Source organism: Oncorhynchus mykiss, chromosome 23, assembly GCF_013265735.2.
Source record: "Oncorhynchus mykiss isolate Arlee chromosome 23, USDA_OmykA_1.1, whole genome shotgun sequence".
Classification (NCBI taxonomy): domain Eukaryota; kingdom Metazoa; phylum Chordata; class Actinopteri; order Salmoniformes; family Salmonidae; genus Oncorhynchus; species Oncorhynchus mykiss.
This window is the reverse complement of record NC_048587.1, coordinates 6,187,848-6,213,509: the sequence shown is the minus strand read 5'-3', so window position 1 is coordinate 6,213,509 and position 25,662 is coordinate 6,187,848. Positions and strand designations below refer to the sequence as shown.

The following is a 25,662-nucleotide window of genomic DNA, read 5'->3' as shown; positions in this document are numbered from 1 at the left end:
AGAGAACCTGATTCCCCACGTAGTGCACTATATTTAACCAGAGAACCTGATTCCCCACGTAGTGCACTATATTTAACCAGAGAACCTGATTCCCCACGTAGTGCACTATATTTAACCAGAGAACCTGATTCCCCACGTAGTGCACTATATTTAACCAGAGAACCTGATTCCCCACGTAGTGCACTATATTTAACCAGAGAACCTGATTCCCCACGTAGTGCACTATATTTAACCAGAGAACCTGATTCCCCACGTAGTGCACTATATTTAAGCAGAGCCATGTGCAACTACTTCCTTTCTCATGGTCATCTATTCTATTCTACAGCTGAATACAGAACAATTAGAATCTATTGTATTCTACAGCTGAATACAGAACAATTAGGAATCTATTCTATTCTATTCTACAGCTGAATACAGAACAATTAGAATCTATTCTATTCTATTCTACAGCTGAATACAGAACAATTAGAATCTATTGTATTCTACAGCTGAATACAGAACAATTAGGAATATATTCTATTCTATTCTACAGCTGAATACAGAACAATTAGAATCTATTCTATTCTATTCTACAGCTGAATACAGAACAATTAGAATCTATTGTATTCTACAGCTGAATACAGAACAATTAGGAATATATTCTATTCTATTCTACAGCTGAATACAGAACAATTAGAATCTATTCTATTCTATTCTACAGCTGAATACAGAACAATTAGAATCTATTCTATTCTATTCTACAGCTGAATACAGAACAATTAGAATCTATTGTATTCTACAGCTGAATACAGAACAATTAGGAATCTATTCTATTCTATTCTACAGCTGAATACAGAACAATTAGAATCTATTCTATTCTACAGCTGAATACAGAACAATTAGGAATCTATTCTATTCTATTCTACAGCTGAATACAGAACAATTAGAATCTATTCTATTCTATTCTACAGCAGAATACAGAACAATTAGAATCTATTCTATTCTACAGCTGAATACAGAACAATTAGAATCTATTCTATTCTACAGCTGAATACAGAACAATTAGAATCTATTCTATTCTACAGCTGAATACAGAACAATTAGGAATCTATTCTATTCTACAGCTGAATACAGAACAATTAGGAATCTATTCTATTCTATTCTACAGCTGAATACAGAACAATTAGAATCTATTCTATTCTACAGCTGAATACAGAACAATTAGGAATCTATTCTATTCTACAGCTGAATACAGAACAATTAGAATCTATTCTATTCTACAGCTGAATACAGAACAATTAGGAATCTATTGTATTCTACAGCTGAACACAGAACAATTAGGAATCTATTGTATTCTACAGCTGAATACAGAACAATTAGGAATCTATTCTGTCCTATTGTATTCTAGAGCTGCATACGGAAATATTTCAGAGGCACTTAAATCCACAGCTAATAGTCTAGTCGTCATTCTTTTCCAGTCCAGTGATAAAACAGAGGACAAAGTCAAAACAGCTTTAAATCACAGGGACAAATCGCAGACACGTGTTACATTTGGTACCTGATCTCATACCTAACCCCTTTCCTCAGCCTCTCCCACCCTCCCTCTCTTCTCCCTTCTCAGACGGTACAGGACACTACAGTATCTCTCTGTCGACGTCCCTCCCTCTCTCCTCCCATCTCAGACGGTACAGGACACTACGGTATCTCTCTGTCGGTGTCCCTCCCTCTCTCTTCCCATCTCAGACGGTACAGGACACTACAGTATCTCTCTGTCGATGTCCCTCCCTCTCTCCTCCCATCTCAGACGGTACAGGACACTACAGTATCTCTCTGTAGGTGTCCCTCCCTCTCTCTTCCCATCTCAGACGGTACAGGACACTACAGTATCTCTCTGCCGACGTCCCTCCCTCTCTCCTCCCATCTCAGACGGTACAGGACACTACAGTATCTCTCTGTAGGTGTCCCTCCCTCTCTCTTCCCATCTCAGAAGGTACAGGACACTACAGTATCTCTCTGTCGACGTCCCTCCCTCTCTCCTCCCATCTCAGACGGTACAGGACACTACAGTATCTCTCTGCCGGCGTCCCTCCCTTCTCAGCCGGTACAGGACACTACAGTATCTCTCTGTAGGTGTCCCTCCCTCTCTCCTACCGTCTCAGACGGTACAGGACACTACGGTATCTCTCTGACGGTGTCTCTCCCTCTCTCCTCCCATCTCAGACGGTACAGGACACTACGGTATCTCTCTGTCGGTGTCTTTCCCTCTCTCCTCCCATCTCAGACGGTACAGGACACTACGGTATCTCTCTGTCGGTGTCTCTCCCTCTCTCCTCCCATCTCAGACAGTACAGGACACTACAGTATCTCTCTGTCGGTGTCCCTCCCTCTCTCCTCCCATCTCCGACGGTACAGGACACTACAGTATCTCTCTGTCGGTGTCCCTCCCTCTCTCCTCCCATCTCAGACGGTACAGGACACTACGGTATCTCTCTGTCGGTGTCTCTCCCTCTCTCCTCCCATCTCAGACAGTAGAGGACACTACAGTATCTCTCTGCCGGCGTCTCTTAGAGATAGGTAACATAGATATTCAGACAGTACAGGACACTACAGTATCTCTCTGTCGGTGTCCCTCCCGTCTCAGACGGTACAGGACACTACAGTATCTCTCTGTCGGTGTCTCTCCCTCTCTCCTCCCATCTCAGACAGTAGAGGACACTACAGTATCTCTCTGCCGGCGTCTCTTAGAGATAGGTAACATAGATATTCAGACAGTACAGGACACTACAGTATCTCTCTGTCGGTGTCTCTCCCTCTCTCCTCCCATCTCAGACAGTACAGGACACTACAGTATCTCTCTGTCGGTGTCCCTCCCTCTCTCCTCCCATCTCAGACGGTACAGGACACTACAGTATCTCTCTGTCGGTGTCCCTCCCTCTCTCCTCCCATCTCAGACGGTACAGGACACTGCAGTATCTCTCTGCCGGCGTCTCTTAGAGATAGGTAACATAGATATTCAGACGGTACAGGACACTACAGTATCTCTCTGCCGGCGTCTCTTAGAGATAGGTAGCATAGATATTCAGACAGTACAGGACACTACAGTATCTCTCTGCCGGCGTCTCCTAGAGATAGGTAACATAGATATTCAGACAGTACAGGACACTACGGTATCTCTCTGTCGACGTCCCTCCCTCTCTCTCCCTTCTTAGACAGTACAGGACACTACAGTATCTCTCTGCCGGCGTCTCTTAGAGATAGGTAACATAGATATTCAGACAGTACAGGACACTACAGTATCTCTCTGCCGGCGTCTCTTAGAGATAGGTAACATAGATATTCAGACAGTACAGGACACTACAGTATCTCTCTGCCGACGTCCCTCCCTCTCTCTCCCTTCTTAGACAGTACAGGACACTACAGTATCTCTCTGCCGGCGTCTCTTAGAGATAGGTAACATAGATATTCAGACAGTACAGGACACTACAGTATCTCTCTGCCGGCGTCTCCTAGAGATAGGTAACATAGATATTCAGACAGTACAGGACACTGGCGGTATCTCTCTGTCGACGTCCCTCCCTCTCTCTCCCTTCTCAGACAGCACAGGACACTACAGTATCTCTCTGCCGGCGTCTCTTAGAGATAGGTAACATAGATATTCAGACAGTACAGGACACTACAGTATCTCTCTGCCGGCGTCTCTTAGAGATAGGTAACATAGATATTCAGACAGTACAGGACACTACAGTATCTCTCTGCCGGAGTCTCTTAGAGATAGGTAACATAGATATTCAGACAGTACAGGACACTACAGTATCTCTCTGCCGGCGTCTCCTAGAGATAGGTAACATAGATATTCAGACAGTACAGGACACTACAGTATCTCTCTGCCGGCGTCTCCTATAGATAGGTAACATAGATATTCAGACAGTACAGGACACTACAGTATCTCTCTGCCGGCGTCACCTAGAGATAGGTAACATAGATATTCAGACAGTACAGGACACTACAGTATCTCTCTGTCGGTGTCCCTCCCTCTCTCTTCCCATCTCGGACAGTACAGGACACTACAGTATCTCTCTGCCGGCGTCTCTTAGAGATAGGTAACATAGATATTCAGACAGTACAGGACACTACAGTATCTCTCTGTCGGTGTCCCTCCCTCTCTCTTCCCATCTCAGACGTTACAGGACACTACAGTATCTCTCTGTCGACGTCCCTCCCTCTCTCCTCCCATCTCAGACGGTACAGGACACTACAGTATCTCTCTGTCGGTGTCCCTCCCTCTCTCTTCCCATCTCAGACGTTACAGGACACTACAGTATCTCTCTGTCGACGTCCCTCCCTCTCTCCTCCCATCTCAGACGGTACAGGACACTACAGTATCTCTCTGTCGGTGTCCCTCCCTCTCTCTTCCCATCTCAGACGTTACAGGACACTACAGTATCTCTCTGTCGGTGTCCCTCCCTCTCTCCTCCCATCTCAGACGGTACAGGACACTACAGTATCTCTCTGCCGGCGTCTCTTAGAGATAGGTAACATAGATATTCAGACGGATGCAGTAGACATGACAGCGTCCGTGTTACATGTTAATTGAATTGGGGGCACGTTAAACGTTAACACATTAAACAACATGAATGGAACCGGCGAATGGCGTCACCACGGTAACACATAGTGGTGTTCAAAGGAGCGCACATACTCTCCTACCACACAACTCAAACGACACACACTAGACAGGACACACGGAGCTCCGACACAACGTGGGAAGTATGAACAAAAGAAAGAGTTATTTACAGAATGAACCAAACAGAATGAACCAAACAGAATGAACCAAAACAGAATGAACCCAAACAGAATGAACCAAACAGAATGAACCAAACATAATGAACCAAATAGAATGAACCCAACAGAATGAACCAAACAGAATTAACCATACAGAATGAACCATACAGAATGAACCAAACAGAATGAACCAAACAGAATGAACCAAACAGAATGAACCAAACAGAATGAACCAAACAGAATGAACCAAACAGAATGAACCCAAACAGAATGAACCCAACAGAATGAACCAAACAGAATGAACCATACAGAATGAACCAAACAGAATGAACCAAACAGAATGAACCCAAACAGAATGAACCCAAACAGAATGAACCCAAACAGAATGAACAAAACAGAATGAACCAAACAGAATGAACCAAGTCTCTAACTCGTGAGTGTGACTATGATTCTGTTCACCGAAACACATTTTCAGTCTGGTCGGCTAGAGAAAGGGAAATAACCGCATTTATGTGTGAAAACCGATTATCCAAAAATATCTTTCCCATTAACATTTTCCTACCGAACATGGTATGATCTATAAACAGTAGCTCACCGCTAACACAGTAGCTGTAGAGTAATATAGCAGTGCATTATAATGCTTCTAGGATGAAACGGCAGACTCCATAAGAGAAACAGAAAGTGCTATTAGTCACAGTCCCAAATAGCAACACTACTCCTCATGGGCCCTGGTCAAAAGCAGTGCACTGTAGAGGGAATAGGGTGTCATTTGGTATTCAGTTATCAAGACTACTTGATGAGCATAAATCCACATCGTATCTCTACTGACTGAGGTTTGATCTGAAGACCTCCTAGTCTCTACTGTCTGAGGTTTGATCTGAAGACCTCCTAGTCTCAACTGACTGAGGTTTGATCTGGATCCCTCCTAGTCTCTACTGACTGAGGTTTGATCTGAAGACCTCCTAGTCTCTACTGACTGATGTTTGATCTGAAGACCTCCTAGTCTCGACTGACTGAGGTTTGATCTGAAGACCTCCTAGTCTCTACTGTCTAAGGTTTGATCTTACATTTATTTATTTTACCTTTATTTAACCAGGCAAGTCAGTTAAGAACAAATTCTTATTTTCAATGACGGCCTAGGAGCAGTGGGTTAACTGCCTGTTCAGGGGCAGAACGACAGATTTGTACCTTGTCAGCTCGGGGGTTTGAACTTGCAACCTTCCGGTTACTAGTCCAACGCTCTAACCACTAGGCTACCCTGCCGATCTGAAGACCTCCTAGTCTCTACTGTCTGAGGTTTGATCTGAAGACCTCCTAGTCTCTACTGATTGAGGTTTGATCTGGATCCCTCCTAGTCTCTACTGACTGAGGTTTGATCTGAAGACCTCCTAGTCTCTACTGACTGAGGTTTGATCTGAAGACCTCCTAGTCTCCACTGTCTGAGGTTTGATCTGAAGACCTCCTAGTCTCTACTGTCTGAGGTTTGATCTGAAGACCTCCTAGTCTCTACTGACTGAGGTTTGATCAGGATCCCTCCTAGTCTCTACTGACTGAGGTTTGATCTGGATCCCTCCTAGTCTCTACTGACTGAGGTTTGATCTGGATCCCTCCTAGTCTCTACTGACTGAGGTTTGATCTGGATCCCTCCTAGTCTCTACTGACTGAGGTTTGATCTGGATCCCTCCTAGTCTCTACTGACTGAGGTTTGATCTGGATCCCTCCTAGTCTCTACTGACTGAGGTTTGATCTGGATCCCTCCTAGTCTCTACTGACTGAGGTTTGATCTGGATCCCTCCTAGTCTCTACTGTCTGAGGTTTGATCTGAAGACCTCCTAGTCTCTACTGTCTGAGGTTTGATCTGAAGACCTCCTAGTCTCTACTGACTGAGGTTTGATCTGAAGACCTGGTTCCCTCCTAGTCTCTACTGACTGAGGTTTGATCTGAAGACCTGGTTCCCTCCTAGTCTCTACTGACTGAGGTTTGATCTGAAGACCTCCTTGTCTCTATCTGTAGATGGACGTAAAGACAACATTAATGTTTTTCTAGAGGATTCTAGAAGATCTCTAGCCCATTCCAGATATATATACAGATACACTGTCTTTGACCCCAAGTCTCATGAGCTAAACATTAAAAAAAATTGTGCAAAATGTTGAAATGGAACATTTAGCTTAAAAGAGACTACGGCTGTGTTGACACAAGAAGCCCAATTCTGATATTTTGCCTATATTTTGGCAAAAGATTCTGATCTGATTGATCAAAAGACCAATTAGTGGCAAAAGATCAGAATTGGGGCTGCCTGTGTAAACACAGCCATGGTATTCCATGTATGCTGCTTACCCTGGTGCTGAAGGTTCCGAAGGGGCTGTCTGATTGGTTGTGGCTGTTCTGGGCGTCTCCATGAACCAGCGATATGTTGAAGCCATGGCCACACGAGCCAGGTGTGAAGTTGAGCTGTTCTGACCGGTAGATCCTGTGGGATCCACTGGGGGGATCCGTTGACGGCTCCAACACGTAGGATCTGTTTTCTAGTGAGATGAAGCCACTGGGAATACAAGAGTGATATTGATCAATCGATCAATCGATCATCAATCAATGAAGTAGAAGAACATTTCTTAAATGTCTGTCATGATGTTTTTTTTCTACAGAATGTTGGACAACGGATCTCTTATTTTTATTTTAACCTTTATTTGACTTGGCAAGTCAGTTAAGAACAAATTCTTATTTTCAATGACAGCGGGGTAACTGCCTTGTTCAGGGACAGAATGACTGTCACGCCCTGGTCTTAGTATTTTGTGTTTTCTTTATTAATTTGGTCAGGCCCGGGTGTAACATGGGTTTATTTATGTGGTGTGTTTTGTCTTGGGGTTTTCGTAGGTATTGGGATTGTGGTATAGTGGGGTTCTCTAGAATAGTCTATGGATGTCTGGAGTGGTTCTCAATCAGAGGCAGGTGTTTATCGTTGTCTCTGATTGGGAATCATATTTAGGCAGCCATATTCTTTGAGTGTTTCGTGGGTGATTGTTCCTGTCTCTGTGTTTGTTTTCACGAGATAGGCTGTTTAGGTTTTCTCACGGTTATTGTTTTGTTAGTCTATTCATGTATAGTTACTTCATTAAAGAACCATGAATAATAACCACGCTGCGTTTTGGTCCGCCTCTCCTTCAACTCAAGAAAACCGTTACAATGACAGAGTTGTACCTTGTCAGCTCGGGGATTTGATCTAGCAACCCTTCAGGTGACTAGTCCAACGCACTAACCACTAGGCTACGCTGCCGCCCCAATTGAGATGCTTTGTGGGTAACACTACTTTTACCTCGTCGATAAAGTCTCACTGTGGGAACAAATCAAGAGGCAGACATTTGGCTTAATAAGAAATATAGTAATATCCTCCCCGGTGGTTTCTCATTCTCCGTCTGTCCGTGATGAGAGTCTCTTATTTCTCACCGTCAACTTTTCTCACACTAATAAAAACAGCCCTGTTGATTTAAAGTGATGTCTTCGTCCACTGAAACTGGGCCAAAACTCTGAGTTTTTATCAACCTCCTGACAACATTCATAACCACATAAACTTAACATTAAAAAACGCTCCCAAAGCCAGACTATAGCTGCCAACTAAAAACCCCGAAACAATTTGTCTTGGCCATCGCGCCAGGCAGCATAGCAGTCGTCAAACTAAGCCCTCTGCATCTGTCTATGCAGAAACAGGTTGTAGAGGGGCAGAAAAATGAGCGGCCTGTAAAACAGGGCCTTGCATCACAAACGGCACCCTATTCCCTATATAGTGCACTACTCTTAACAAGAACTCTATGGGGCTCTGGTTAAAAGTAGTGCACCACATAGGGAATAGGGTACCAATTGGGAATGCACTCAAGGGCTTAACAATTACCCCTATCACTCCTTAGAGGAGGAAAACTGTTGGCACGTTTTGGGAACGACATTCCTGATGATGTCCAGAAAAATGAGCAGACTCGTTACTCCTACTTGACATGTGTGAACGCTGAACGGTTCTTTTTTCCAGCTTTGCATGTCTTCACTGTGTTAAAGACTTGTATTACTCTGACTGTAGATCGTTGTCTTGGATCAATTAACACAGGGATGAATTTCCATTTCCATTCATTACTGATACCCTGACTACACCACTTGTGTCGCGTGCGCGAGCGTTACAAAATTAATTTAGAAATCTATGTTATTCAATTATTGCACCCACACTGCTCGCGCGCGTCAACGAGCGTCTGCGTTGCCAAGGGCTAAAATAGAAGTCCTTTCTATTTCTGACGCAGATCACGCTGCAAGTCCTGCCTCTCCCATCTCCTCATTGGTTTATAGAAGCAGCTACCCACGTGCCATCTCCTCATTGGTTATGCCCACGTGGGTGACTGAAAGATGAACTGTTTTGCCGGTTGTCGTGGTAATACTATGAAAGTTTAGATGCCATATAAGTTCAAAGATGAAAAAGCCTAGAAGGAGGAGAGATGACTAGAAACGATTCGGTTGACCGTTTTATGTGTTGATTAATTGGCGGAGTAGAGGACCTTGTGCATTTCAGGTAAAATAACAACTCAGTGTTTAACGTTGTATCCCAGGACAAATTAGCTAGCAACAGCAAGGTAGCTAAATAAGACAAATTAGCTAGCAAGTGCAAGCTAGCTAAATAAGACAAATTAGCTAGCAAGGGCAAGCTAGCTAAATAAGACAAATTAGCTAGCAAGTGCAAGCTAGCTAAATTGCCATAACGTTAAATGTTTACTGTTTTTCGCCCTGTCCCCAAATTACTGTTATTGGTTCAGAGTTTGTTTTGATATTTTAACCTGCGTGTCGTAATCTCGTCTCAGGGGACAAAATATATTTTTGCATGATTGCGCACGATGGCGCACGATGGCGCACGCACGCAGCTGGTTTGGGTTTCGTGTAAGGTGTGTTTATATGGTAACTCTGTTAATCTTTAGTTTCAGAGAGAAACAGAGAAGAACACAGAGGCAGAGAGAAACAGAGGCAGAGAGAAACAGAGAACAACAACATTGATGATGAGACAGTTGATGAGAATGCCCGTTGCTTCAGGCTAATCTTACTGCTTTGCTAGTCGGTCACTGGAGCGTTGAGGTTCATTAGACCATGGGTTAATGACATGACAATACATACAGGAGGCCCACTGACACACACACACACACACACACACACACACACACACACACACACACACACACACACACACACATACACACACACACACACACACACACACACACTCACCTGAGACCTGAGCAGGTACTGAGGCTGACGTCAGAATAGATGTGTCCCTGCACCATTCCGTGGTAGTAGCAGTTCGTCTGAGAAGAGAGTTTTACATACTGTTAGGGCAAGGCCAGACTGTCAGGGTAGGTAGGAGGGGCAGGAAGGTAGGACAGAGAGTTTAACATACTGTTAGGACAAGGCCAGACTGTCAGGGTAGGTAGGAGGGGAAGGAAGGTAGGACAGAGAGTTTAACATACTGTTAGGACAAGGCCGGACTGTCAGGGTAGGAAGGAGGGGCAGGAAGGTAGGACAGAGAGTTTAACATACTGTTAGGATAAGGCCAGACTGTCAGGGTAGGTAGGAGGGGCAGGAAGGTAGGACAGAGAGTTTAACATACTGTTAGGACAAGGCCAGACTGTCAGGGTAGGTAGGAGGGGCATGAAGGTAGGACAGAGAGTTTAACATACTGTTAGGACAAGGTCGGGCTGTCAGGGTAGGTAGGAGGGGCAGGAAGGTAGGACAGAGAGTTTAACATACTGTTAGGACAAGGCCAGACTGTCAGGGTAGGTAGGAGGGACAGGAAGGTAGGACAGAGAGTTTAACATACTGTTAGGACAAGGCCAGACTGTCAGGGTAGGTAGGAGGGACAGGAAGGTAGGACAGTGGAGGAAGTATCTGGTTTGAAGTGAAAATACAGCTTCTGTCTATGGTCCAGACCCAGGCCATCTATGGTCCAGACCCAGGCCATCTATGGTCCAGACCCAGGCCATCTATGGTCCAGACCCAGGCCATCTATTGTCCAGACCCAGGCCACCTCCTCTGGTACCTATGGTCCAGACCCAGGCCATCTCTGGTCCGGACCCAGGCCATCTCCTGTGGTACCTATGGTCCAGACCCAGGCCATCTCCTGTGGTACCTATGGTCCAGACCCAGGCCCTCTCATGTGGTACCTATGGTCCAGACCCAGGCCATCTATGGTCCAGACCCAGGCCATATCATGTGGTACCTATGGTCCAGACCCAGGCCATCTCTGGTCCAGACCCAGGCCATATCCTGTGGTACCTATGGTCCAGACCCAGGCCCTCTCATGTGGTACCTATGGTCCAGACCCAGGCCATCTATGGTCCAGACCCAGGCCATCTCTGGTCCAGACCCAGGCCATCTCCTGTGGTACCTATGGTCGAGACCCAGGCCATCTCATGTGGTACCTATGGTCCAGACCCAGGCCCTTCCTCCCTGACTACTTCACTGCTGCACAGTAAAACATGGACATGTGGTTTCTCCACCCCTCCCTTCTCCAAATATAGACCTCTGTACATTTCAGGATTCGTCTTTACTCTTTTCCAAGGTGGTTGTTGTTCACCTGCTGCTGATTCCACATGTTCAGCGTCTGATCAGTTTTCTCAGAGAGACCCGTCGTGTAATTATTGGTCCTTCACCGTGGAACTAGGAAGTTCCAGAAGACCAGACCTCTTAACTTAGTCCACTCTCCAAAGCTTCTACTCTGCCTTCTAGAATGTTCCAGAAGGCCAGACCTTAGTCCTCTCTCCAAAGCTTCTACTCTGCTTTCTAGGATGTTCCAGAAGACCAGACCTCTTAACTTAGTCCACTCTCCAAAACTTCTACTCTGCTTTCTAGGATGTTTTCCAGAAGACCAGACCTTAGTCCTCTCTCCAAAGCTTCTACTCTGCTTTCTAGGATGTTTTCCAGAAGACCAGACCTTAGTCCACTCTCCAAAACTTCTCCTCTGCTTTCTAGGATGTTTTCCAGAAGACCAGACCTTAGTCCTCTCTCCAAAGCTTCTACTCTGCTTTATAGGATGTTCCAGAAGACCAGACCTCTTAACTTAGTCCACTCTCCAAAGCTTCTACTCTGCCTTCTAGGATGTTCCAGAAGTCCAGACCTTAGTCCTCTCTCCAAAGCTTCTACTCTGCTTTCTAGGATGTTCCAGAAGACCAGACCTCTTAACTTAGTCCACTCTCCAAAGCTTCTACTCTGCCTTCTAGGATGTTCCAGAAGTCCAGACCTTAGTCCTCTCTCCAAAGCTTCTACTCTGCTTTCTAGGATGTTCCAGAAGACCAGACCTCTTAACTTAGTCCACTCTCCAAAACTTCTACTCTGCTTTCTAGGATGTTCCAGAAGGCCAGACCTTAGTCCTCTCTCCAAAGCTTCTACTCTGCTTTCTAGGATGTTCCAGAACACCATACCTCTTAACTTAGTCCACTCTCCAAAACTTCTACTCTGCTTTCTAGGATGTTCCAGAAGGCCAGACCTTAGTCCTCTCTCCAAAACTTCTACTCTGCTTTCTAGGAGGTTCCAGAAGACCAGACCTTAGTCCTCTCTCCAAAACTTCTACTCTGCTTTCTGTCTTCTATGAACATCTACAATAATTTCCCTGTACACAAGTGTCCTTTCCTGTCATCCCTACTTCAGCCTGAAGTATTCTGACGTGTATATCGACGTCTTAAGTGTTGGCCCAGTCCTCAACTACACGCTAGTCCATACCGAGTCCTGCCAGACACATTTTGGCCCCCGAAACGGTACCCTATTCCCTATTTAGTGCACTAATTTTGACCAGTCCCTTATGAACCCTGGTCAAAAGTAGTGCACTAAATACAGAATAGGGTTCCGTTTGGGACATAAACACACCCTTTTCAGGTGTATGTAAAAGAAGAAGAGCCATTACATTAGATAAAGCTACAGCGTGTAGCAGAGAGAAGCAGGGTCAGATCTAGTACAGAACAGAACCCTGCATTAATACTATGACCTCGTGTTCCATTGATGATGTCAGAACTGCGATGGATATCATGTGTTGGGGGGGGGGGAGAGATGGATGGTCAAATTACCATCCACCCCCCCCCCCCCCCCCCCCAACAAATGATATCCATCACCTGTTTTAAACGGAAACTACAGATGTAATTTGACACCTGACCTGCTTTAAATGAAAACTACAGATGTAATTTGACACCTGACCTGATTTAAATGGAAACTACAGATGTAATTTGACACCTGACCTGATTTAAATGGAAACTACAGATGTAATTTGACACCTGACCTGATTTAAATGGAAACTACAGATGTAATTTGATCACTCTGATCTCGTCTGTTGATGAGGATTTTTAGGAAAAAAATCAAACTTTGTACTGTATTCAAGGTTTAAAGTTTGTAATTTCCACTTTAAAAAAAAATGTCAGATTTTTTTTTTTTGATTTTTGCCCTAACATAAACTGTATCAACCCCTACAATAATGTCCATTAATTATAATCAACACAATAATTCACATTTCCTGTTGCTGCAGGATTATTTTCCTGCTGTAGCAAACTGGCTCAAATTAAGATCCCAAAATGGAAAGGAGAGATTGGAATGGCCTGTTGTACACCTCTGTGAATGTTGTACACCTCTGTGAATGTATCAAACTGTGGAGATTGGACTGTCCTGTTGTACACCTCTGTGAATGTATCAAACTGGGGAGATTGGACTGCCCTGTTGAACACTTCTGTGAATGTTGTACACCTTTGTGAATGTACAATCTATCAAACCTGTATTTTGTTCATAATTACCATATGTTTATTCTTACACTTTTTGTATGGATACAATACGTTCTGAGCTCTTGTATTTTAACTATCTGTCATGAAGGACAAGGGTCTCCCTTCCTGTGTCTGGTACGTCCTTTGAGTGAGGAACAATGCCTGGAAACTCTTCCATTACAGAGAGCTATAAAACAGACAAATGAAAGGGGAAGGACGGAGAAGTGAAGAGGCTATCACTCATCACTCCCTCCCTCCCTCATCCCTCCCTCCCTCACTCATCACTCCCTCCCTCCGTCTAATACCTTGCCTCTGACAGACGCTTAGCTGGCATAAAATACTGATACATGAAATGGGGGAATGAAGGGGCTCAGATTCCCCCCTCCCCCCTAACTCCCTCCAGACTGGCCAATAAATCACCAATGGATCAGTCCGTCTTAGACTGATGGAAGACTGGAAGTCCCACACTCCCATGAAGGGACCCAGTTACTAGGGGACTGTGGAACCCTCCAGTCTGACACTCCCATGAAGGGACCCAGTCACTAGGGGACTCAGTCACTAGGGGACCCAGTCACGAGGGGATCCGGTCACTAGGGGATCTGGTCACTAGGGGATCCAGTTACTAGGGGACTCAGTAACTAGGGGATCCAGTCATGAGGGGATCCTGTCACTAGGGGATCCAGTCACTAGGGGATCCAGTCACTAGGGGTTTGAGTCACTAGGGAATTCGGTCACTAGGGGACCCAGTCACGAGGGGATCCGGTCACTAGGGGATCTGGTCACTAGGGGATCCAGTTACTAGGGGACTCAGTAACTAGGGGATCCAGTCATGAGGGGATCCTGTCACTAGGGGATCCAGTCACTAGGGGATCCAGTCACTAGGGGTTTGAGTCACTAGGGAATTCGGTCACTAGGGGATCCAGTCACTAGGGGATCCAGTCACTAGGGGATCCAGTCAATAAGGGATCCAGTCACTAGGGGATTGAGTGTCACTAGGGGACCGGGTCACTAGGGGATCCGGTTACTAGGGGACCCGGTCAAAAGGGGATCCGGACACCAGGGGATCCGGTCACCAGGGGATCCAGTCACTAGGGGATCCAGTCACTAGGGGACCCGGTCAATAGGGGATCCGGTCACTAGGGGATCCGGTCACTAGGGGACCCGGTCACTAGGGGACCCGGTCACTAGGGGATCCGGTCACTAGGGGAACCGGTCACTAGGGGATCCGGTCACAAGGGGATCCGGTCAATAGGGGATCCGGTCACTAGGGAATCCGGTCACTAGGGGACCAGGTCACTAGGGGATCCGGTCACTAGGGGATCCGGTCACTAGGGAATCCAGTCACTAGGGGATCCAGTCACTAGGGGATCCAGTCACTAGGGGATCCAGTCAATAAGGGATCCAGTCACTAGGGGCTTGAGTGTCACTAGGGGACCGGGTCACTAGGGATCCGGTCACTAGGGGACCCGGTCACCAGGGGATCCGGTCACCAGGGGATCCGGTCACCAGGGAACCCGGTCACCAGGGGACCCGGTCACCAGGGGATCCGGTCACTAGGGGACCCGGTCACTAGGGGATCCGGCCACTAGGGGATCCAGTAACTAGGGGATCCTGTCACTAGGGGACCCAGTCACTAGGGGGACTGGGGGAATAGCAGGGACTGGTGAGGTGATGTGGGTCGAGATGTCCCCTGCTGAGGGGGGGAGGAGCTTTTGTTATGTCCCCAGCTAAGGGGGGGAGGAGCTTTTGTTATGTCCCCTGCTGAGGGGGGAGGAGCTTTCGTTATGTCCCCTGCTGAGGGGGGAGGAGCTTTCGTTATGTCCCCTGCTGAGGGGGGGAGGAGCTTTCATTATGTCCCCTGCTGAGGGGAGGAGCTTTCATTATGTCCCCTGCTGAGGGGAGGCGGAGCTTTCATTTTGTCCCCTGCTGAGGTTAGGAGCTTTCGTTATGTCCCCTTCTGAGGGGAGGAGCTTTCATTATGTCCCATGCTGAGGGGAGGAGCTTTCATTATGTCCCCTGCTGAGGGGAGGAGCTTTCGCTATGTCCCCTGCTGAGGGGAGGAGCTTTCGTGATGTCCCCTGCTGAGGGGAGGAGCTTTCATTATGTCCCCTGCTAATAGTAGGGGTATTGTTGGTCAGATCAAGCTGAGTTCACAGGGACCCCAAGCGCACCAGCCCTGTGTGTGTACTAGACTCTCAGTGGATTGCTCCCACCCAGACCCGGTCCAGTCTGGTTCATCACAGCTCCCTTATTGTGCCTGTGTTGTGGAATGTCTGTGCTGAGTGGGTCAAACCAACCCAGACCCGGTCCAGTCTGGTTCATCACAGCTCCCTTATTGTGCCTGTGTTGTGGAATGTCTGTGCTGAGTGGGTCAAACCCAGCCAGAGTCAGGGATAGTCTGACCTAGTCCCAGTCCACAGCAGGATCAACTGAAACATGATGCCCTGTGTGGAAAAAATTGTCCACGTGAATGTGTGGGTTGAACATGTACTGCATGATAGAAGCAAGATGTTCATATTTTCATGAATGTTCCGTAAGGTTTAACCATTTGCCGTGTATCAAGTCCGTAATTAAATTCCTACTTTCACAGTGTTTCATCTTGTATATTTACAGTAACTTCTTCACTTTGGGAAACGTAGAAAGGAACAATGGACTGGACACAGAAAGACCAAGCAAGCAGACCACATCTTCTTTGACAGACTGAACTGTGGGTACTAGTCACTACCCACAATACACCTCTCCTCTCCACAGTCCCACCATAGCAGCTTCAGCAGACAGACTGAACTGTGGGTACTAGCCACTACCCACAATACACCTCTCCTCTCCACTGTCCCACCACAGCAACTTCAGCAGACAGACTGAACTGTGGGTACTAGTCACTACCCACAATACACCTCTCCTCTCCACTGTCCCACCACAGCAGCTTCAGCAGACAGACTGAACTGTGGGTACTAGCCACTACCCACAATACACCTCTCCTCTCCACTGTCCCACCACAGCAGCTTCAGCAGACAGACTGAACTGTGGGTACTAGCCACTACCCACAATACACCTCTCCTCTCCACTGTCCCACCACAGCAGCTTCAGCAGACAGACTGAACTGTGGGTACTAGCCACTACCCACAATACACCTCTCCTCTCCACGGTCCCACCACAGCAGCTTCAGCAGACAGACTGAACTGTGGGTACTAGTCACTACCCACAATACACCTCTCCTCTCCACTGTCCCACCACAGCAGCTTCAGCAGACAGACTGAACTGTGGGTACTAGCCACTACCCACAATACACCTCTCCTCTCCACTGTCCCACCACAGCAGCTTCAGCAGACAGACTGAACTGTGGGTACTAGTCACTACCCACAATACACCTCTCCTCTCCACTGTCCCACCACAGCAGCTTCAGCAGACAGACTGAACTGTGGGTACTAGCCACTACCCACAATACACCTCTCCTCTCCACTGTCCCACCACAGCAGCTTCAGCAGACAGACTGAACTGTGGGTACTAGCCACTACCCACAATACACCTCTCCTCTCCACTGTCCCACCATAGCAGCTTCAGCAGACAGACTGAACTGTGGGTACTAGCCACTACCCACAATACACCTCTCCTCTCCACTGTCCCACCACAGCAGCTTCAGCAGACAGACTGAACTGTGGGTACTAGCCACTACCCACAATACACCTCTCCTCTCCACTGTCCCACCATAGCAGCTTCAGCAGACAGACTGAACTGTGGGTACTAGCCACTACCCACAATACACCTCTCCTCTCCACTGTCCCACCACAGCAGCTTCAGCAGACAGACTGAACTGTGGGTACTAGCCACTACCCACAATACACCTCTCCTCTCCACGGTCCCTCCACAGCAGCTTCAGCAGACAGACTGAACTGTGGGTACTAGCCACTACCCACAATACACCTCTCCTCTCCACGGTCCCACCACAGCAGCTTCAGCAGACAGACTGAACTGTGGGTACTAGCCACTACCCACAATACACCTCTCCTCTCCACGGTCCCACCACAGCAGCTTCAGCAGACAGACTGAACTGTGGGTACTAGACTAAACTGATATTACAGGAGCGTCAACATTTCCTTCAGTCCGTTTTCCTCTAAACGGAGGGACGACAACCCCTCATCCTGACAGGTTCAACAAGAGGTCTCTGAGCTCCATAGAGAGAGGGAAGAACAACAGCATGGTAATAGGCTTGAAGTATGCCTTGTTATTGTATGGTAATAGGTTTGAAGTATGCCTTGTTATTGTATGGTAATAGGCTTGAAGTATGCCTTGTTATTGTATGGTAATAGGTTTGAAGTATGTATTGTTATTGTATGGTAATAGGTTTGAAGTATGTATTGTTATTGTATGGTAATAGGTATGTAGTATGCCTTGTCGTTTTCCTGTTTGTCTGTTAGTTGCCAAGTGGTTCTATCAATCTAGGACATAGAGATTACTTAACCCTCATAGCCTGGTTCCTCTCTAGGTTTCTTCCTAGGTTCTGGCCTTTCTAGGGAGTTTTTCCTAGCCACTGTGCTTCTACGCCTGCATTGCTTGCTGGTTTGGGGTTTAAGGCTGGGTTTCTGTACAGCACTTTGTGACATCAGCTGATGTAAGAAGGGCTTTATAAAGACATTTGATTTGATTTGACTTAACTCCAAATTGTGAGACTCCATTAGACTTAGTACCGTACCGTGAGGTTGTGAGACTCCATTAGACTTAATACTGTACTGTGATGTTGTGAGACTTCATTAGACTTAATACCGTACCGTGAGGTTGTGAGACTCCATTAGACTTAATACCGTACCGTGATGTTGTGAGACTCCATTAGACCTAATACTGTACTGTGAGGTTGTGAGACTCCATTAGACTTAATACTGTACTGTGATGTTGTGAGACTCCATTAGACTTAATATCGTACTGTGATGTTGTGAGACTCCATTAGACTTAATACTGTACTGTGATGTTGTGAGACTCCATTAGACTTAATACCGTACCGTGAGGTTGTGAGACTCCATTAGACTTAATACCGTACCGTGATGTTGTGAGAGCCGGTGACCGCGCTGCCGTCTTCCAGGTAGTGTGTTTCTGTGTAGTGACTGGCAAACAGACCACTAGAAATAAGACACAAAAAGAGCAAGAGTTAAAAGAAGGGAATCTCAAAGAGGACAGCTCAGCGTGAGGGACACATTTAGAGAGAGGGATGGGAGGGGAGAGAGAGGGCTGGGAGGGGAGGGGAGGGGAGGGGAGAGAGAGGGATGGGAGGGGAGAGAGGAGAGCAGGCAGGGAGGGGAGAGAGAGGGATGGGAGGGGAGAGAGAGGGATGGGAGGGGAGCGAGAGAGAGCAGGCAGGGAGGGGAGCGAGAGAGAGAGAGGAGAGAGGGCTGGGAGGGGAGAGAGGGCTGGGAGGGCGGGAGAGGGATGGGAGGGGAGCGAGGAGAGCAGGCAGGGAGGGGAGAGAGAGGAGAGAGGGCAGAGAGAGGCCTGGGAGGGGAGAGAGGGCTGGGAGGGGAGGAGAGAGGGATGGGATGGGAGGGGAGGGGAGGGGAGAGAGAGGAGAGAGGGCTAGGAGGGGAGAGAGGGCTGGGAGGGAGGAGAGAGGGATGGGAGGGGAGGGGAGTGAGAGGAGAGATGGCTGAGAGGGAGGAGAGGGCTGGGAGGGAGGAGAGAGGGATGGGAGGGGAGAGAGAGGAGAGAGGGCTGAGAGGGAGGAGAGGGGAGAGAGGGCTGGGAGGGAGGAGAGAGAGAGAGGGAGGAGAGGGGAGAGAGGGCTGGGAGGGAGGAGAGGGGAGAGAGGGATGGGAGGGAGGAGAGGGGAGAGAGGGCTGGGAGGGAGGAGAGAGAGAGGGAGGGAGGGGAGAGAGAGAGAGGGAGGGAGAGAGAGAGAGAGAGAGAGGGAGGGAGGGGAGAGAGAGAGAGGGAGGGAGGGGAGCGAGAGAGAGAGAGGGAGGGAGGGGAGAGAGAGATAGGGAGGGAGGAGAGAGGGAGGGAGGGGAGAGAGAGGGAGGGAGGAGAGGGGAGAGAGAGAGAGAGAGGGAGGGAGGGGAGAGAGAGAGAGGGAGGAGAGGGGAGAGAGAGAGAGAGAGGGAGGGAGAGAGAGAGAGAGAGGGAGGGAGGGGAGCGAGAGAGAGAGAGGGAGGGAGGGGAGAGAGAGATAGGGAGGGAGGAGAGAGGGAGGGAGGGGAGAGAGAGGGAGGGAGGAGAGGGGAGAGAGAGAGAGGGAGGGACCAGCAGCAGGGGTAGATCCTGGAACTACTATGAGCTCACACAAACACTGGGAACCCTTATGAGTTGATTATTACAGCGTGGTGTGTGTGTGTGTGTGTGTGTGTGTGTGTGTGTGCACGTGCATGCGTGTGTGTGTGCACGTGCGTGCGTGTGTGTGTGTGTGTGTGTGTGCGTGCGTGTGTGTGTGTGTGTGTGTGCGTGCGTGTGTGAGTGTGTGTGACCTCAGGACAGCCAGATGAGGAACACCCATCACAGACAGCTTGAGAGTCTTCCTGACCTCACTGCTAGGACTGTTAGAGTTGCTTCTGGAGTCTGGCCTTGTCAGGGACATGATGTTTCCTGGACCCTGCTTTCATAACCCACAAAACAAACCACAGAACTGGCAGTGATCCCCGGATCAAAGCCAGGCTGGAAAGAGCAGAAAAGTCCAATGGAATCAAATGAAGTTGTTTTAATTAGTGTCAAAGCTCTGACTCAGACAGAAACTCAACGTCAGTGGACTATAAGAATAACAAGGTATCAATTAAAATGTAATGAATATGTAAACCATCACCCAACCATTCACACAGACATACACCAGCTTCCCTGACCCAGTGGGTCACCTGTTCATCTATAGGAAGGAGGGCAAACAGGCTCCGTCTATGAGAACACAAGCAGAGAAAGCAGATCGATGGTCAGATCAGACTGCGGACGGTGATTTGATTTTTTTATCAATTTGAAACACGAAGCGACGATGCCTGTTTTCAAAGACCGAATACACAAACACGCGCACACACACACACACACACACACACACACACACACACACACACACACACACACACACACACACACACACACACACTAGTTAACATTGAAATTGTTAACATGGAACTAGTTAACATAGAACTGGTTAACTAGTTAACATTGAACTGGTTAACATAGAACTGGTTAACTAGTTAACATTGAACTGGTTGACATAGAACTGGTTAACATAGAACTGGTTAACATAGAACTAGTTAACTAGTTAACATAGAACTGGTTAACATAGAACTAGTTAACATAGAACTGGTTAACATAGAACTAGTTAACATGTCCCTGGCAGATAGCAGATATAGACAGTGCTGACAGGAGAATGGGGACAATCAGGAATCACATGAGATCTCAAACTGAGTCATGACTTCAGAACCCTCTTCACATGGAGATCTCAAACTGAGTCATGACTTCAGAACCTTCTTCACGTGGAGATCTCAAACTAAGTCATGACTTTAGGAACCTTCTTCACATGGAGATCTCAAACAGAGTCATGACTTTAGGAACCCTCTTCACATGGAGATCTCAAACTGAGTCATGACTTTAGGAACCCTCTTCACATGGAGATCTCAAACTGAGTCATGACTTTAGGAACCCTCTTCACATGGAGATCTCAAACTGAGTCATGACTGTAGAACCTTCTGGATATGATTTGGACAAGCGATAAAAAACAGTCCCCAGAAACAGAAATTTGTTTAAACTGAAAAGAATCCAACATTGTTCGACAGTGCCAGACGCTAGTCCGCGGCCACAGCACACTGCCTGTCTGCAGTAATGACAGGATTTATTGTAAGCCTTATCTAAACGAAATACATTCTCCTAATCAACGCCATGAGACATCCTTTTCAGCAATATAAAAGTTATGGATTTTTCTACATTGGAGGCAGAATGCCTCAACGCCAGTTGACTTACAGTGGATTTTCCTGAACTCTTCAGAACTCAGAGGGTTCCTTTAGAACCTTTCCTACATAAAATAAATGCTTCTAAAAGGAAGACATAGAATCCTAAAAGGTTCTATGTAGAAAATAATGTTCTACCTCTATAAAGAGTTCTGTGTAGATAATAAGGTTATACCTCTATAAAGGGTTCTGTGTAGATAATACGGTTCTACCTCTATAAAGGGTTCTGTGTAGATAATACGGTTCTACCTCTATAAAGGGTTCTGTGTAGATAATACAGTTCTACCTCTATAAAGGGTTCTGTGTAGATAATACAGTTCTACCTCTATAAAGGGTTCTATGTAGATAATATGGTTCTACCTCTATAAAGGGATCTGTGTAGATAATACAGTTCTACCTCTATAAAGGGTTCTATGTAGATAATACGGTTCTACCTCTATAAAGGGTTCTATGTAGATAATATGGTTCTACCTCTATAAAGGGTTCTATGTAGATAATATGGTTCTACCTCTATAAAGGGATCTGTGTAGATAATACAGTTCTACCTCTATAAAGGGTTCTATGTAGATAATATGGTTCTACCTCTATAAAGGGTTCTATGTAGATAATACAGTTCTACCTCTATAAAGGGTTCTATGTAGATAATATGGTTCTACCTCTATAAAGGGTTCTATGTAGATAATATGGTTCTACCTCTATAAAGGCTTCTATGTAGATAATATGGTTCTACCTCTATAAAGGGATCTGTGTAGATAATACAGTTCTACCTCTATAAAGGGTTCTATGTAGATAATACGGTTCTACCTCTATAAAGGGTTCTATGTAGATAATACGGTTCTACCTCTATAAAGGGTTATATGTAGATAATAAGGTTATACCTCTATAAAGGGTTCTATGTAGATAATAAGGATCTACCTCTATAAAGGGTTATATGTAGATAATAAGGTTATACCTCTATAAAGGGTTCTATGTAGATAATACGGTTCTACCTCTATAAAGGGTTATATGTAGATAATATGGTTCTACCTCTATAAAGGGTTCTATGTAGATAATATGGTTCTACCTCTATAAAGGGTTCTATGTAGATAATATGGTTCTACCTCTATAAAGGGATCTGTGTAGATAATACAGTTCTACCTCTATAAAGGGTTCTATGTAGATAATACGGTTCTACCTCTATAAAGGGTTCTGTGTAGATAATAAGGTTCTACCTCTATAAAGGGTTCTATGTAGATAATACGGTTCTACCTCTATAAAGGGTTATATGTAGATAATAAGGTTATACCTCTATAAAGAGTTCTATGTAGATAATAAGGTTCTACCTCTATAAAGGGATCTGTGTAGATAATACAGTTCTACCTCTATAAAGGGTTCTATGTAGATAATAAGGATCTACCTCTATAAAGGGTTATATGTAGATAATAAGGTTATACCTCTATAAAGAGTTCTATGTAGATAATAAGGTTCTACCTCTATAAAGGGTTCTATGTAGATAATACGGTTCTACCTCTATAAAGGGTTCTGTGTAGATAATACGGTTCTACCTCTATAAAGGGTTCTGTGTAGATAATACGGTTCTACCTCTATAAAGGGTTCTATGTAGATAATAAGGATCTACCTCTATAAAGGGTTCTATGTAGATAATAAGGATCTACCTCTATAAAGGGTTCTATGTAGATAATACGGTTCTATCTCTATAAAGGGTTCTATGTAGATAATATGGTTCTACCTCTATAAAGGGTTCCATGTAGATAATACGGTTCTACCTCTATAAAGGGTTCTTCTTCAGGGACAAAGGCCTGGAGAATCCTTTTTCCTAAAAGCATACCTGCAGCAATCTCTTTTTATCACAAAAAGTTATGGATTTTCTGACAAGAATCAAGAGAGCGCTTCAACACCATCTAAGTCACCATATATCTAATATTCTCTCCTGTTACTAGTTTTCAGAACTCTAAATATCTAATATTCTCTCCTGTTACTAGTTTTCAGAACTCTAAATATCTAATATTCTCTCCTGTTACTAGTTTTCAGAACTCTAAATATCTAATATTCTCTCCTGTTACTAGTTTTCAGAACTCTAAATATCTAATATTCTCTCCTGTTACTAGTTTTCAGAACTCTAAATATCTAATATTCTCTCCTGTTACTAGTTTTCAGAAGTCTAAATATCTAATATTCTCTCCTGTTACTAGTTTTCAGAACTCTAAATATCTAATATTATCTTTGGTTACTAGTTTTCAGACCTCTAAATATCTAATATTCTCTTCTGTTACTAGTTTTCAGAACTCTAAATATCTAATATTCTCTCCTGTTACTAGTTTTCAGAACTCTAAATATCTAATATTCTCTCCTGTTACTAGTTTTCAGACCTCTAAATATCTAATATTCTCTCCTGTTACTAGTTTTCAGACCTCTATAAAGGGTTATATGTAGATAATATGGTTCTACCTCTATAAAGGGTTCTATGTAGATAATATGGTTCTACCTCTATAAAGGGTTCTATGTAGATAATATGGTTCTACCTCTATAAAGGGATCTGTGTAGATAATACAGTTCTACCTCTATAAAGGGTTCTATGTAGATAATACGGTTCTACCTCTATAAAGGGTTCTGTGTAGATAATAAGGTTCTACCTCTATAAAGGGTTCTATGTAGATAATACGGTTCTACCTCTATAAAGGGTTATATGTAGATAATAAGGTTATACCTCTATAAAGAGTTCTATGTAGATAATAAGGTTCTACCTCTATAAAGGGATCTGTGTAGATAATACAGTTCTACCTCTATAAAGGGTTCTATGTAGATAATAAGGATCTACCTCTATAAAGGGTTATATGTAGATAATAAGGTTATACCTCTATAAAGAGTTCTATGTAGATAATAAGGTTCTACCTCTATAAAGGGTTCTATGTAGATAATACGGTTCTACCTCTATAAAGGGTTCTGTGTAGATAATACGGTTCTACCTCTATAAAGGGTTCTGTGTAGATAATACGGTTCTACCTCTATAAAGGGTTCTATGTAGATAATAAGGATCTACCTCTATAAAGGGTTCTATGTAGATAATAAGGATCTACCTCTATAAAGGGTTCTATGTAGATAATACGGTTCTATCTCTATAAAGGGTTCTATGTAGATAATATGGTTCTACCTCTATAAAGGGTTCCATGTAGATAATACGGTTCTACCTCTATAAAGGGTTCTTCTTCAGGGACAAAGGCCTGGAGAATCCTTTTTCCTAAAAGCATACCTGCAGCAATCTCTTTTTATCACAAAAAGTTATGGATTTTCTGACAAGAATCAAGAGAGCGCTTCAACACCATCTAAGTCACCATATATCTAATATTCTCTCCTGTTACTAGTTTTCAGAACTCTAAATATCTAATATTCTCTCCTGTTACTAGTTTTCAGAACTCTAAATATCTAATATTCTCTCCTGTTACTAGTTTTCAGAACTCTAAATATCTAATATTCTCTCCTGTTACTAGTTTTCAGAACTCTAAATATCTAATATTCTCTCCTGTTACTAGTTTTCAGAACTCTAAATATCTAATATTCTCTCCTGTTACTAGTTTTCAGAAGTCTAAATATCTAATATTCTCTCCTGTTACTAGTTTTCAGAACTCTAAATATCTAATATTATCTTTGGTTACTAGTTTTCAGACCTCTAAATATCTAATATTCTCTTCTGTTACTAGTTTTCAGAACTCTAAATATCTAATATTCTCTCCTGTTACTAGTTTTCAGAACTCTAAATATCTAATATTCTCTCCTGTTACTAGTTTTCAGACCTCTAAATATCTAATATTCTCTCCTGTTACTAGTTTTCAGACCTCTAAATATCTAATATTCTCTCCTGTTACTAGTTTTCAGACCTCTAAATATCTAATATTCTCTCCTGTTACAAGTTTTCAGAAGTCTAAATATCTAATATTCTCTTCGGTTACTAGTTTTCAAAAGTCTAAATATCTAATATTCTCTTCGGTTACTAGTTTTCAGAACAGGCCTTTTTACAGCCCATGAACTATAAAAATCCTTCGCACGTCAAACATTTAACACGTCAATATGGATGAACGTAAGTATCTAAGGTCTTTTATATGGTAATAATGCAGTGCTACAGACGTCATGTTCCTCTGGCAGTAACGTAACCAAGCGCTCTCCTTTAATCATGACTCGGAGAGAGAATGACCTACACAGACAGCCACAGTCTCCAGGAAGGTACATCCAGC

The 25,662-nt window shown here is 44.8% G+C and overlaps 1 protein-coding gene across 1 annotated transcript in view; it reads right to left on the bottom strand.

Annotated features, from left to right (window-relative positions):
- LOC110510837 (disintegrin and metalloproteinase domain-containing protein 12) overlaps positions 1-25,662 on the bottom strand; it is a 245,135-nt gene that overhangs the window by 118,361 nt on the left and 101,112 nt on the right. Inside the window, exons 4-6 of the mRNA XM_036960839.1 lie at positions 18,550-18,628; positions 10,009-10,085; positions 7,096-7,300 (exon numbers count right to left, since the gene is read on the bottom strand). Of these exons, the coding sequence (XP_036816734.1) occupies positions 7,096-7,300; positions 10,009-10,085; positions 18,550-18,628 (361 nt within the window). The remainder of the gene's footprint in view (positions 1-7,095; positions 7,301-10,008; positions 10,086-18,549; positions 18,629-25,662) is intronic.